Source organism: Colias philodice, chromosome 31 (genome assembly GCF_061535455.1).
Source record: "Colias philodice isolate Cphi_HAF_F1 chromosome 31, ilColPhil1 Martin Lab GWU primary, whole genome shotgun sequence".
NCBI classification, from domain to species: Eukaryota; Metazoa; Arthropoda; class Insecta; order Lepidoptera; family Pieridae; genus Colias; species Colias philodice.
The window spans coordinates 3,056,879-3,070,873 of NC_143116.1; the positions used below are offsets into that span (position 1 = coordinate 3,056,879).

The 13,995-nt window shown below is 33.3% G+C and overlaps 2 protein-coding genes and 1 long non-coding RNA gene across 5 annotated transcripts in view; 1 reads left to right on the forward strand and 2 right to left on the reverse strand.

Moving 5' to 3' along the window:
• The first annotated feature begins 1,196 nt into the window (after nucleotides 1-1,196).
• LOC149475145 (uncharacterized) lies at nucleotides 1,197-5,532 on the forward strand. 3 transcript variants are annotated; one of them, XM_089713707.1, is made up of 4 exons: nucleotides 1,197-1,355; nucleotides 2,325-2,500; nucleotides 4,102-4,230; nucleotides 5,127-5,532. In XM_089713707.1, the coding sequence occupies exons 2-4, from the start codon at nucleotides 2,327-2,329 to the stop codon at nucleotides 5,262-5,264; spliced, it is 441 nt and encodes a 146-aa protein (XP_089569833.1). In that variant the 5' UTR covers nucleotides 1,197-1,355; nucleotides 2,325-2,326; the 3' UTR covers nucleotides 5,265-5,532. The 3 variants fall into 3 exon arrangements, with proteins under 3 accessions (XP_089569833.1, XP_089569836.1, XP_089569835.1); XM_089713710.1 differs by lacking the exon at nucleotides 1,197-1,355 and adding an exon at nucleotides 1,560-1,686; XM_089713709.1 differs by lacking the exon at nucleotides 1,197-1,355 and adding an exon at nucleotides 1,573-1,721.
• Nucleotides 5,533-6,918: 1,386 nt separating this feature from the next.
• LOC149475146 (co-chaperone protein HGH1 homolog) lies at nucleotides 6,919-9,053 on the reverse strand. Its single transcript, XM_089713656.1, has one exon. It carries the CDS (start codon nucleotides 8,972-8,974, stop codon nucleotides 7,883-7,885), a length of 1,092 nt encoding a protein of 363 aa, XP_089569782.1. The 5' UTR covers nucleotides 8,975-9,053; the 3' UTR covers nucleotides 6,919-7,882.
• A 3,254-nt stretch (nucleotides 9,054-12,307) lies between these two features.
• The window catches only part of LOC149475147 (uncharacterized), a 50,349-nt gene continuing 48,661 nt past the window's right edge, over nucleotides 12,308-13,995 (reverse strand). The window contains exons 2-3 of the long non-coding RNA XR_016318107.1: nucleotides 12,754-13,132; nucleotides 12,308-12,500 (exon numbers count right to left, since the gene is read on the reverse strand). This is a non-coding gene — a long non-coding RNA (uncharacterized LOC149475147). The remainder of the gene's footprint in view (nucleotides 12,501-12,753; nucleotides 13,133-13,995) is intronic.

A 13,995-nucleotide genomic window follows, 5' to 3' on the forward strand; every position in this document is an offset into this window, starting at 1 on the left:
TTGGTATACATCGACGATGTCAATGTCTCTAGTCGGTTATTGTCACAGGTTATTGAAGTGAAACTTTAACGTAACATTTTTTCGTTACGCGTGACATTTTTCTTATCCCTACCACGCGTGATTCGACGTATTTCTGTAAAGTTGCATATAGTAAATTATTTTTTGGAAAATAAGGTCATAAAGAAGTTTCACTTCTTACGTGTGTACACTAGTACACGCACACATTTTTTTTCCTCGGGCTAGAGCACCTAGAGCTTAGAGTATGTATTCTCTTACGTCGTATTTGTATTCTCTTTGTATGGCAGTGTTTCCACCTGCAAGTAAACTCGCGGAAGTTTTGCATGAGTTCTTTGCAATATCGTTTACATGTCCTGAAATTTATTTCTGCAATAAATGTCCTGCGAGAAGCTCGCAGATCATACTACCACATACTACCGCAACTTATCGCGGAGGTATTTACACACGAGATCCTCCTATTCCTATCTCGGCATCTTACGAGTGCCGAGATAGGAATAATTACTGTCACAATTTTTCTATTCTCTGTGAAATAATGCCGTCAAGATCTTATGTCAATATGCAAACGTGTAGCAGCTACACAATTTTATTGTTGAAAAAGAAAAAAAGATCAATTTGGGTTCGAGCACAGAACAGTAAAAACTGTGGGTTCGAGACTGGATTTCTAGGAGACGTGAAGCTGGTGCTTACCATAATTTATTACGCGAAATACAACTGGAAGATGGTCAATAAAAACAAATATATTTAGAAAAAAATAATAAAAATAATCATTATTCCATCTTAAGTTCTCATAAAATCCTATTGAATGTATAGTTTCTTCACGAGAGCATTCACGACTTTGTCATTGACTCGTTATTTTCAAATAAACAATATCAAAAGCCGTACGGGCTTAGAGTATATATTACAATAGATAGTATATATACTCTAAGCGTACGGGCGATATACGAAATTAGACCGATACCCACCGAGATCTGTCGCAAGTCGATGCAGTCTGCAGAGACCTAGAGGTATAGAAACACAAGCTAAACAGACCTCTATGCTTGGGCCAATCCCAAAACATGGAACTTGGAAGTTGCATGTGATGATTTTTATCTGTGATTGTTCTGTCATCTGTGTCATGTTCGATCGACGATCATCTCGGAGCAATACGATCATGGATTAATGTCATTTGTGTGGTCATTTGAGATTTTGAGCTGCGCCGTTGGTCCTTTGTTGTGTCCAGATTCAATCATATTATTCTATTTTGGTGACGTAGAAACAGAAGTTAAGCAAATAAAAACTTAGTCCAAATTGTGAGGATAACATTTTCAAAAGTCCCAGATCTTCTGTATTTAAAACCAGTAAGTATACATTTTGAAATATGTTTTTCATTTGTAATTTATTGACTGTTATTTTACGTCAGCTTTTTTTAAATACCGACTCTGAATACACTTTTACTTGTACGTGAATAAGGTAGTCAGACTTGTGATTAAACTTTACACAGAGATTTTTTTAGTCGTGCCACGACTGTCGTGGTAGTTTTTATTTTGAACTAGCTTTCCGGCCGCGGCTTCGCCCGCGTTGTCAAAGTAAAATCCGCATAGTACCTCATCCCGTGGGATTTGATAAATCCCCATCCTGTGTCTTTTCTCAAATCTCAAACTATATTTGTATCAAATTTCATCCAAAGAAGTGAGTAAGGCTTGAAGAAGAGACAGACTGACAAAGTAACTTTTAAATTTATAATACTAGGTAATAAGAAGTATTTTGTGCCTGTCATAAGATAGTAATGCCCTACAGACAAAGTATTTTAAGAATAGTGGCACAATTAACAATGACAACAGGCTTCAGGTATCTTTCTTAGAAATATCAGCATATGAAAAGATTCATTTTATAAAAACGATTAGGTACTTACACTATATATTGTTCATATCAGATCTATAAAATGAAATATTATAGTTGTAAAAGATAAGTTATTTAGAATACTGTATTAAAAATGTAAGTAGAGTTGTTTCCAATCACCCCTGTTCGCTATTGCCCAGATTGACCATAATATGTAAAAATAAAAAAAAAGTAAAGTCCCATGTCCCCTAGTGGGGTAAGGGGGCAGATGCATTATGCATACATCTGTTTCACTGATTGATTTTCTTTAGGGACAAGTAGGTGATCAGCCTTCTGTGTCCTGCCAGACCGAGCCATTTTTTTTTCTTCGTCTCCACCGGGAATCAAACCCAGGACACCTCGTTTTTATGCTCATGCGTCAACCACTATACAAAGGAGGCGGTCAAATGTGATGATAAAAAATTGATAAATATTATGTTTTGTTTTAGTAATGGCAGAACCTAACCCCCACCAAATGACAACCTGCCCCTACAACAAGGCACACCAAGTGGAACACTACAGGATGCATGTACACCTACAGAAGTGTAGGAAACAGCATCCGAATTGTAAGAAATTGAATTGTCCGTTTGATTCGACGCACGTGGTTAATGATGTGGAACTTGATGTAAGTATTGTTAATCTGCCCTATCGTCCCTTTTTGTGTTACAATTAGCAACACATTTTTGTTAAGTACTAGCTGCTCCCTGCGGTTTTACCCGCAGTGCTCCGCTCCTGTTTGTCTTAACGTGATGATATATAGCCTATAGCCTTCCTCGATAAATGAGCTATCTAACACTGAAAGAATTTTTCAAATCGGACCAGTAGTTCCCGAGATTAGCGCGTTCAAACAAACAAACTCTTCAGCTTTATAATATTAGTATAGATCTATATCTATATTAGCTGTATTAAAGAAACAGGAATTTAAAAATCTTCTATGTTACTCAATAATGTAACTTTCTACTGTTAAAAGAATTGTTTCAAATCATTACATTTGTTTCAGAGCCTATTTATTTTAACACAATCTAATATTTCATTTAATCATGTGTACTACTATAAATAGTACTTACACAAAAAACTAGCTTTCCGCCCGCGGCTTCGCCCGCTTTGTCTAAAACCTAATAAATTATATACTAAAACCTTCCTCATGAATCACTTTATCTATTAAAAAAAACCGCATCGAAATCCGTTGCGTAGTTTTAAAGATTTAAGCATACATAGGGACATAGGGACAGAGAAAGCGACTTTGTTTTATACTATGTAGTGATTTACTTATTACTAGTAATATTTTTATGCACTAGATGCCCAGCGAAATTAAAAAAATATTTTCGTTGCCCCTTATTTATGTTTCTCGTCCTTTAAATCTTACCTTCCACAAATATATTAAGTTTTTAATCTTATAATTTGCGAATGTCCATTTTCTCGTTTTAGTGATACAAAGAACAATAGATTTTTTTTACATAAACTAGTGACTTACCCTGGTTTCGCACAGCTGCAATTGTCAATTATGAGGGTCTTTGATCTGTATATAGAACTTCTACCTAATTGTCATAATTAAATAATAATAATTGTCATAATATAAAAACTTAACCGTGAGGCAGTCAATTGTATACAAAAATCTAACTACTAATATTACTTCACTATGTATAAAATGAAGAATCAATAAATAAAATACATATATGTCTTCTTCAATATCTCTATATAAAAAAAAACATTAAAATCCGTTGCATAGTTTTAAAGATTTTAGCATACAATGACAGGACATAGGGACAGAGAAAGCGACTTAGTTTTTAATACTAAACTCAGACTCAAACATTTATTTATTCAATTAGACTACTTTTAGAAGCACTTTTAAATCGTCATTACATATTTTTAACATTTACCACCGATTCGGAAAGCAGTATCTATGGAGAAGAACCGGCAAGAAACTCCGTAGTTGCTCTTTTAAAATCATGTCAATATTACAATTTATATTTACATAATATATAACTTATATCTAATAAATAATATATAAATCTCGTGTCAGAATGTTTGTCCTCAATGGACTTCTAAACCACGTAACCGATTATAATAAAATTCGCACACCATGTGCAGTTCAATCCAACTTGAGAGATGGATAATTTAAACATGTAGGTACCACGGGCGAAGCCGGGGCGAACCTCTAGTATCTAATAAATCTTAAAATAAATTATACTATGTAGTGATAGTGATATAAAAATGTCTTTACAGTACCATGTCAGTGTGTGTCCGAAACGAGAGATGCTAGACACACAGATATATGTTATGGACGATGAATACAAGCCAGTTGTTGAATTGAAGACACAACCTATAGCACCTTGTGAGGAGACTTGGGAATGTGTGAGTATAGTAATATTATAAGTAAATCCGGGCTTCGCTTGTATTATTTTTGTTTTATTTATTTTAAATAGGCGCATGTTAAACTGATCACCTGATTTAGTAAAATATCACAGGCAAAAATCCATACTAATATTATAAATGAGAAAGTAACTCTGTCTGTTACTCAATCACGCCTAAACTACTGAACCAATTTGCATGAAATTTAGTATGGAGATATTTTGATACCCGAGAAAGGACATAGGCTACCTTTTATTGCGAAATATGTACCACGGGCGAAGCCGGGGCGAACCTCTAGTATGTCATATGATCGAGACACAGCACGCTTACTGGCAGTACTCCGCCGTTTCACCCACATTGCTCCGCTCCTGTTGGTCTTAGCGTGATGATATATAGCCTATAGCCTTCCTCGATGAATGAGCTATCTAACACCGAAAGAATTTTCTAATCGGACCAGTAGTTCCTGAGATTAGTATGTTCAAACAAACATACAAACTCAGCTTTATTATATTACATATTAGTATAGATTTTTTATTTTTATTTATTTATTATTTATAGGTACATGGATTGTTTATTTATAAATTATAAACAAAATTATTACAAATCCATACTAATATTATACTTAAATGCGAAAGTAACTCTGTCTGTCTGTCTGTTACTCAATCACGCCTAAACTGCTGAACCAATTTGCATGAAATTTGGTATGGAGATATTTTGATACCCGAGAAAGGACATAGGCTACCTTTTATTGCGAAATATGTAGTATGTACCATGGGCGAAGCCGGGGCGGACCTCTTGTATTCTTATAACAAATAGCTCTAACTAATGTCTATAATTAATATATATAATATTATGTATAATTAATATATGTAAAAATTAATAAATAATTAAAATTTCAGGACGCAACAACAACATACAAGCCAGATGTAGCGGCGAAAGCTCCTCATATCATAATGAAAGTGAAAGGTGCGACTCCTTCGGAGAGACGAATGGCCAGGAAAATAGCGATACAGACATACAAACCACCTACTAATTAAAAGATTTATATTTTAAGGGTAAGATTCTGTAAAAAAACTATTTTTTTCATTATAATTCTGATTTGGTTCCAACAAAAAAATAAAAAATAAATAAAAATAATGTAATTGTGCTATGTTTAACATCAAAAATAAAAGTATAATTGCTGTTAAAAAAAGAAATAATTACAAAGAAAGAATATAATTGTGCTGTTTCAAAAAAAAATAATTTGTAAGGTAAACTTAACTGTAATTAGTAATCTCTACCAGACAATCTTTGTTTATTGCCTACTACCTACTGTTACTACCAACAAAAAACTCAAAAAAAATAATATAAAAAGTATAAATGTGCTATTTTTAACACAAAAAACAAAAGAGAAAAAAAGCTATTTGTAAGATAGACTTAACGGAAATGAGTAATCTCTACCAGACAACCTTTGGGTTGAATTGTTTTTATGTGTAGCACGGTTTTTGGTATAAGTAGTAATATGACAAAAAAAGCTTTTTTTTTCTAATTTTATGTTATGTGACAACCCTGGACTTTTTATAATTACCTGTAAAAGTGTGTAAAATGACAATATCAATTATAATAATTGTTTGTTTCATTTTAAAACACATTTAAAAAAGACGTATCTTCAAAAAAAAATATATTTTTTTAAATTTTGGTAGATTTAGCAAATTAATTTTCTATTGTAATGTTAAATGTTAACATAATCTATACTTAATATTATAACTGAAGAGTAAGCTCACACAGCTCCTGTTGGTCTTAGTGTGATGAGATATATAGCCTGTAGCGTTCTTCGATAAATGGGCTATCTAACACCGAAATAATTTTTCAAATCAGACCAGTTGTTCCCGAGATTAGCGCGTTCAAACAAACAAACAAACTCTTCTTTATAATATAAGTATAGATGAATGGACTATATTGTTACGATTTGTCTTCTTTACCCTTACCTGATAACGCAACCCCAAGTGAAAAAGTTTTGGTTATAGTACAGTGTAGCAACTCAAGTTTTAGAGCTAGCGTGCAAGAGTGCATAATAATAATATTTTATTTCCAGATATTTATCCATATTTGTGTTAGTATACATTAATTTTGTCTCTCCCATCAACTCTATGGGCTAGTAAGAAAGTGTGCGCACGTAGCGACGCAACTCCCCATAGAGTTTGTTGGGAGAGACTAAATAGTGAAGGAGACAAATGTTGCTCTTGCACGCTAGCTCTTAACGTAAGAACATACTCAAATCTGAGTTCGGTTTATTAATATCTGCCTAACTAAGAGCCAGCGCGCACGAGCAACTTTGTCTCCGCCACTATTTTGTCTCCACCCATGGGCTAGTATGAAAGTGCGCGCACGTAGCGACGCAACTCCCCATAGAGTTGATGGGAGAGACTAAATAGTTGCCGAGACAAAAGTTGTTCTTGTGCGCTAGCTCTTAACGTAAGAGCATACTCAAATCTGAGTTCGGTTTATTAATATGGGCCTAAGTTAGGGTTGCTATTTTTTTTAGTGTTGTTGTGACAATCCAAGGTAATTAGGTATTATGTAATGTACATAGTTAGTACATAAGTATGTACTTTCATTAAGAATAGACTATCTATTTTCGTACTCAACTGTCAAAAATAATGTAATGTTATCAAAATGTATGTCTATTCCACCATAACTATTAAATGGTTAGAATTGTCTTAGTGTTAATTATGAATATTTTTTTGTTTTATTGTAAATTTTTGTTAAGAAAAAACCTTTGAGTTTACTGCCACATGTATATTATCTGTGTTGCTTTTGTAAAAATAAAAAATAAAGTGTAAATAAAACATTTGATAAATGTCTTTTATCTAAACATACAATATATAAAATAGCTTTTAATCTATAAATAGGCAAAATTATGTTCAAATCAATTCCAGGGTAAAAAAATACATTTGAATGATTTTTGATAGTTATTTAATATTTATTTATAACTAGATTTTCGCCCGCGTTATCAAAGGAAAACCTGCATAGTTCCCGTTCCCGTGGGATTTCTGGGATAAAACTTATCCTATGTGTTAATCAAAGTTACCCTATATGTTTGCTAAATTTCATTGTAATTGGTTCAGTAGTATTTGAGTGAAAGAGTAACAAACACACACATACACATCCTCACAAACCGCATTTATAATATTACTAGCTTACCGCCCGCGGCTTCGCCCGTTTTGTCTAAATCCTAATAAATTATAATATACTTAAACCTCCCTCTTGAATCACTTTATCAATATAAAAAACCGCATCAAAATCCGTTGCGTAGTTTTAAAGATTTAAGCATACATAGGGACAGAGAAAGCGACTTTGTTTTATACTATGTAGTGATTAGGATGTATTTTACTTAATTATAGACTTCTTTCCTCATTGATAACAAAGTTTACAACCCTACTAGAGAAGCAATAGTATAAACTTTAAAATACATCATCTGTATTATCTTAATATATATAAATCTTGTGTCACAATGTTTGTCCTCAATGGACTCCTAAACCACTTAACTGATTATAATAAAATTCGCACACCATGTGCAGTTCGATCCAACTTGAGAGATAGGATAGTTTAAACATGTAGGTACCACGGGCGAAGCTGGGGCAGACTGCTAGTCCTTTATTAAAATTCTCCTATACTAACTAGACTGCACATCTTTAATATAATCTTCATCCATATTTACAAATTTTTCCTTCATTTCCTCCGGTACATCCACTTTAGATAAATCATCTGCCCCTACTTCCTCCTCCTTTTGTATTAATATATCTACCACATTCTCACAAGCGAGCAAAACTTTTGGATCTTTTTCCCATTTATGATATTCTCGTAATATGTAATATACGCCATTATTTCGTAGTACCTCCCTTCCATGCTTCATAGCACATAACTTGTTTAGCGTCTCCAAAACCATTTTGCGAATATCAATGTCGATGTCACGCTCTTTTTCTTTCGGTAAGTATTGTAACGCTATCGGTAGTGCGTCCATTTCGTCATCTGGGTAGTCTTCATTGCCGATTATAGGCGTCAGTAAGTATGTTAGTAGATCTAAATCGCTTGATAGTAGAAAGTTGTGGTATGATGTGTCGAAGGATATATTTCGTAAAACACCGATAGCGCCGCCACGTCGTATGTTCGATTGGTTGTAATTGCAAAACGGGAGGAGCTTTATCAAAGGAATGTGCGGGTTTTCTTCCGTCAACCATTTGCGTATACGTGGACTACAGCTTAGGTTGCTAAACATCGGTCCGAGGTAGTTCAAATTGGAACCAACTTTGTTGTAATCTATGTTAGCGAATATGTTAAGAATATCGTTTAGATGCGGCAGAAAAGTCTCTGTACATATGTCCAATGCTTCTTCCACCCGTGTGATGTTCGATATGATCATACATACTGCATCTGCGTTCTTTTTTTGGGGATCCATGACATAACCTATAAATAATTCGACTATATTTTTCTTCGTGTCTGGCTTGTATTTAAGTAGCTCCAATGCACCTTCCGCGTTCGCTGTCACGTTAACTAGTAATAGAAGAGCATTTTTGCTTATTTCTTCTATTCTATCGTTCGTTAAATCGATAATGTTTTTGATAATTTGCTCCTTTCCGAGTAAAACCTTGATTCCTTCGTCGGTTCCCGATACTCCTAATAGGTGGTCTAAAGAAATGTGTTTCAGGTCGATTCTTGATTCCGGTTTAAGAAATTCAGTTAGTTCATCCAGTGGATCTTTAGCCATTATTAATGTTTATTTGTGAAACATGTGCAATGTAAAACACAGAAATGCAATGTTGAATGTTTACAATTTGTATGACAGGCGACAGCTTATAGTCATTGCTTATAGTTGACATTTGTTAGTGTCATTTGTCATGATTGTTGAATGTCTATGGTAATCTAATGCTTCATGAATTGATTTATCCCTTATTCAAACGCGAGCCTGTGGAGGAGCTAACAAAAAAGTAATATACGTTCCTGGGTAATTTTGGGTCGTAGATTTCAAAAATACACACAAAAAAGGGGTTAGTGGGGGGGAAGTACCTTTTTTTCGGTGGGAAGTATATATCCCGTCATCTGTTCTCTTTTGTAAAAAGTTTGGAAAGGTGGGAACTATAGCTCCCAGTGTCCACTCCAGACATCAATATTTTAAAACACTAGTTAGTTGCCCTGACTCTACTTGTGAATTTAATGTTATCGTAAAAAATTATAAAGTTCAAGTTTTTTTATAAAGGAGGTGAAAGTACTCATCAATGCAAGTTTCTTTTACTGAGGGAAGAATTCGGGAATTGAAAAATGAATGACTTCAACATAAAAATGGCATTTTTCTAAAACAAAATAAAAACAATAGGTAAATACTAATGTATTGAGTTAAGATTTCTAATTATCTGATCAGGAAATAACGAATAACAATAAATAAGTAGCTTATACCAACTAAAAAAGATTTTTTAGACACACAGATTTTATATATAGAATTTCCGAATGTCGTGTGCAGTGACGAACACTGGGATGATATCTTCCCACTTAAAGACTTAATTTCAATCGACTCTACCAAGGTATATACGAAAGATTCTGGGCATATTTTTACGTTTCACGCAACCGTAATATAGTCTAGTTTACATAGCTAGAACTCAAATCTACTTATCTAATTCTTTTTGAGCACTACACCAAAAACTAAAAAATAACGGTCGTTTTCGGCTGCAAAATCACGTCACCTAACTTTGACGTGTGTTTACCATGACATGTAATAATTCTCTGAAAAGTGTTTCCATGAAAAAAGTTCTCTGAAATGTTAAGATTGCGTAGATAAATATTACACTGCATTAGGTTTAAGCATATAAAAATAAAACACGATTTACTTCAATCTGAGACGTGGGAAGTATAGCTCCCAGCGTTTTAATAAGGGTTATATTATAACTTATTGTTTTATAATTACATGTTTTCTACATAAGAAAAAGAGAGTATTTTATGTTAACAAGCGGTCGATCCATGCTTCGCCCGCAGGCCCGCAGCACATATAATTGGCCTATAGCACTCAAGGATCGCGTACAAACACAACTGTGGAAGAATTATTGAAAAAGATCTACTGGATTTTTTAGTAGGTAGATCTTGAGACTAGCGTTTCATACTATTGGAATAGATTTAATATGAATACCATGGACGTATAAAAAAAGACGGACACCGTATTACGAACAAACAACGTGAAGCCACCATAGTAAGCTAGCGATCGTGTAAAGACAATAAACACGCACACACTCTCACCATAGTAAGCTAGTCGGCCGCCATTACGTCGTGAACTACCGACTGATTAACTGCGTCACTGTTTCACAAAAAATATTTGAAATGCCGTCTTGCGTGGTTAAATGGTGTCGCAACAGTACAATTTTAAATAACAAAACACAAGGGATTACATTCCACAGGGAAGCAAGTTATTTCTTTTATGTTTTAATGACAAAATTATTACGGCAAAATTTATAGAAAAAAATACAGCCGCCATTGTCATCAGGACAGCTGTTGCCATGGCAACATGGCACACACACATGGATGTTTCGCCGCCATTACTAGGCTTCACTCAATGTTTAGGCGATATACCGTAGACAGAGAATCCAATAGACACCGGCAATGCGTGTCGCAGAAAGAGATAAAAAAGAATACGTCACAATATTTAGGGTTACCATGTGAGGGAAAATTTACCCCGCAATTTGTAAGATACAAATCTCTCAATATCATTATTCACATAACATAAGTGGATAATAATGAGATATCCACATTACATACTTACATGTTTATACTAATATTATAAAGAGAAAATGTTTGTAATTATGTATGTACATATGTATGTATGGTTTTCGGAGCGCAGCTAGTATATAATAAACATATTACTTTTAGATGGGTAATACATATTATGTATATACACATACCTATATATTATATAATCCATACTATATAATATTATAAATGCGAAAGTAACTCTGTCTGTCTGTCTGTTACTCAATCACACCTAAACTACTAAAACAATTTGCATGAAATTTGGTATGTAGATATTTTGATACCTGAGAAAGGACATAGGCTACCTTTTATTGCGAAATATGTACCACGGGCGAAGCCGGGGTGGACCACTAGTATGTATAATATATATCATTATCATAATCCCATATAAAAATGTGTATGTAATGATAATGTAGATGAAAACTCGATTGTTCATTATTTTTTATAAAATAAAATAAAAAAAATAAAAGAATGTTTATTTTCGTAAGTATTAACAGATACACACGTTAATAGGCATGACGAAAGATTTTGAAATCCTCTTCCATAATGTGTGTATACGTTTACTATACAAGAAAAACCCTATATTTCGGTAATATACTTAAATTTAACGAAGATTAAAGCCATTTTTCAAAAAATATTTAATATCTGTGCCAAAACAGCTCGCAGGTGTCATGGCGTAGGCGTGACGTCAAACTTTGGTAAATACGTAATTATTTGTACGCATTGCGAAGAAAATTAAAAAAGTCTTTATTTAATATGTGTTATAGAAACGAATTTCAAAGTTTATGAGTGGTGTGCAGTATTGCAGTATGAATCCACATAAAAATAATGCTCAAAAATGTGTTAGTAATTATTTCAAGCGAGAAATGATTGTATAAAGTTGGTGCGGAGAACCCCGAACCACGTATTCGTGAATTCGCAATTGTATTTCTGTTCTGAGTCGATAAAGCATACGTGAAACAATAGAAAATAAATAAAAATGCGTATTCTCAACATATTCATAACAACAAAACACATCTGACGCGAGTTGTTTACTTAAGCGTGACGTCACGCGTGTTTTAGTCAAAATGGCTAACTGCAGAATTTCAATGTTTTATTTTATTGATAATCTCATTAATCTTAATGGTTTTAAGATTTCTAAGTCACTATATTGAATTTATTTTTTGTACATTTTCCCTTAAAAACACTAATACGATCATTTATGGATACTGTCGTCATGCCTATTATATTGACCGACCCGCGAACGCGCAAAAAAACGAAATTTACTTAATAATAATTTATTGTAATAAAAAAATTAAATTTAAATTATCTCTAACTTAATTAACTACGTCCCTCCGGTTCAATGTTGGAAGTTGGAACCAAGAGTGTCCATTGTCTTCGGCGGGGCAGCGTCGCGGTGGTGGTGATTGCCGTAATACTTTCTAACCTTCGGTTTTGGTTTCCAATCTGTTCATCCTGTAGCTACAATCCAAATTTGTCGTAAATTATCCGGTTCAGGAAAACTGGAACAAGCCATTGAATATTTCAGATATTTAATTAAATACACACTGCAGAATATATATTATTATTTCCCATAATAGTGGGTAACAATTTGTAGAAAAGTTGGCAACACAAAATTTTTTAGGTTAAAATTTATAATTGTTATTTTTGTGGTTTTTAAACAATGTATTCAAGTCAACAGCACGTGATACACAATATATTAACACGCTGAAATATCATGAAGGCCTATAAACTGATAAAGAGTTGTATACTTACGAGTGAAAAGACAATCCAGGCATTTTCGTTCCACTATCACTTTAACACCCTTTAACGCTACACCGCACCATGGTATTATTTTATAAGGTATTAACAGTAAGTCTAAATCATTAAAAACCAAACATACCATGAATTACGTAACTTAGAACATGTAAAAACTATATTTTTAGGGAAGACGATAGTTAGCTGTCAAACTTTGTTTAGCAAAGTAGGTTTCTTTTCTTGAAAAAAGTGGCACGCTGGGTGAAACAAAAAATTTTATCGTTCTCTCTCATTTCTTTACACAACACCGGCATAAGTTGCTCTTTTTCTTGTGTGAATGCGACATAAACTATCAATTTGTCTATTGGTTTCTCTGTCTACGCGATATACCGTCCGTCTTTTTTTATACGTCCATGATGAATACATAATATGAACACAGCATATGAACATATGTCTACGAAGGTTAAAAAATAAACACACAAAAAGCGTGCAGTAATATAATATTTTATTGAAAACACAAACTAACACGACACTTATCTAAGTACAATCAATATTATTCTATCGCTAAAAAAGCAATCACAAATTTTAGTTCATTAAGTAATTGATAAACTTTAAAATCTCTTATGGCTATATTATCTAATATTAATAAAATATTTATTCAGTAACAATTTTACATTTATTTTGACTGATAGACTGTAAATTTTTAAACAGTGATTATAAAGTGACTTTTTAAACGAGGTGCAAGATAATAAAATTGTGTGAATATTTTGTATTTACAAAATCTTAAAAAAATATCAATAAAGCCGGTTACTCACGTACCTGCCCCAGGGGCAATATTGGTACAATCTCGGTTGCTCGGCGGTCGGAGCAATTTCAGCTATTCTCTAAATTGCCCCTGCTTGACTGTACACATCACAGATAAAGAGCTAATTAATTAATGCCAATATTGCCCCTGCTGCAGGTAGGTGAGTAGCCGGTTTAAGAGTTAACTTATCGGGTCTTAGCACTTAGTATATAAATAAATTTGCATGATTTTTTTAAAAACAATTTTAACTAAAATAATAACATATTATTGTATTACCTATTTTATAAAATACAAAATTAATGGACGGTTAAGATAATATTACGTATGACGTATCAGGCACTCTAATGCATGTAAATAGTTATTGTAATTTGAATTGAGCTTGAAAAATATTTATTAAAAATACGTGATTAAAATTTTGGCATATAATATAATAAAAATATAATTTAAAATGATAA

What these genes read in the sequence shown, in the direction of transcription:
- LOC149475145 (XM_089713707.1), top strand. Translation starts at nt 2,327, where the DNA reads ATGGCAGAACCTAACCCCCACCAAATGACAACCTGCCCCTACAACAAG. An exon ending in TTAATGATGTGGAACTTGAT is followed by an intron (nt 2,501 to 4,101) that starts GTAAGTATTGTT and finishes ATGTCTTTACAG; the next exon opens with TACCATGTCAGTGTGTGTCC. An exon ending in GTGAGGAGACTTGGGAATGT is followed by an intron (nt 4,231 to 5,126) that starts GTGAGTATAGTA and finishes TTAAAATTTCAG; the next exon opens with GACGCAACAACAACATACAA.
- LOC149475146 (XM_089713656.1), bottom strand. Translation starts at nt 8,974, where the DNA reads ATGGCTAAAGATCCACTGGATGAACTAACTGAATTTCTTAAACCGGAA.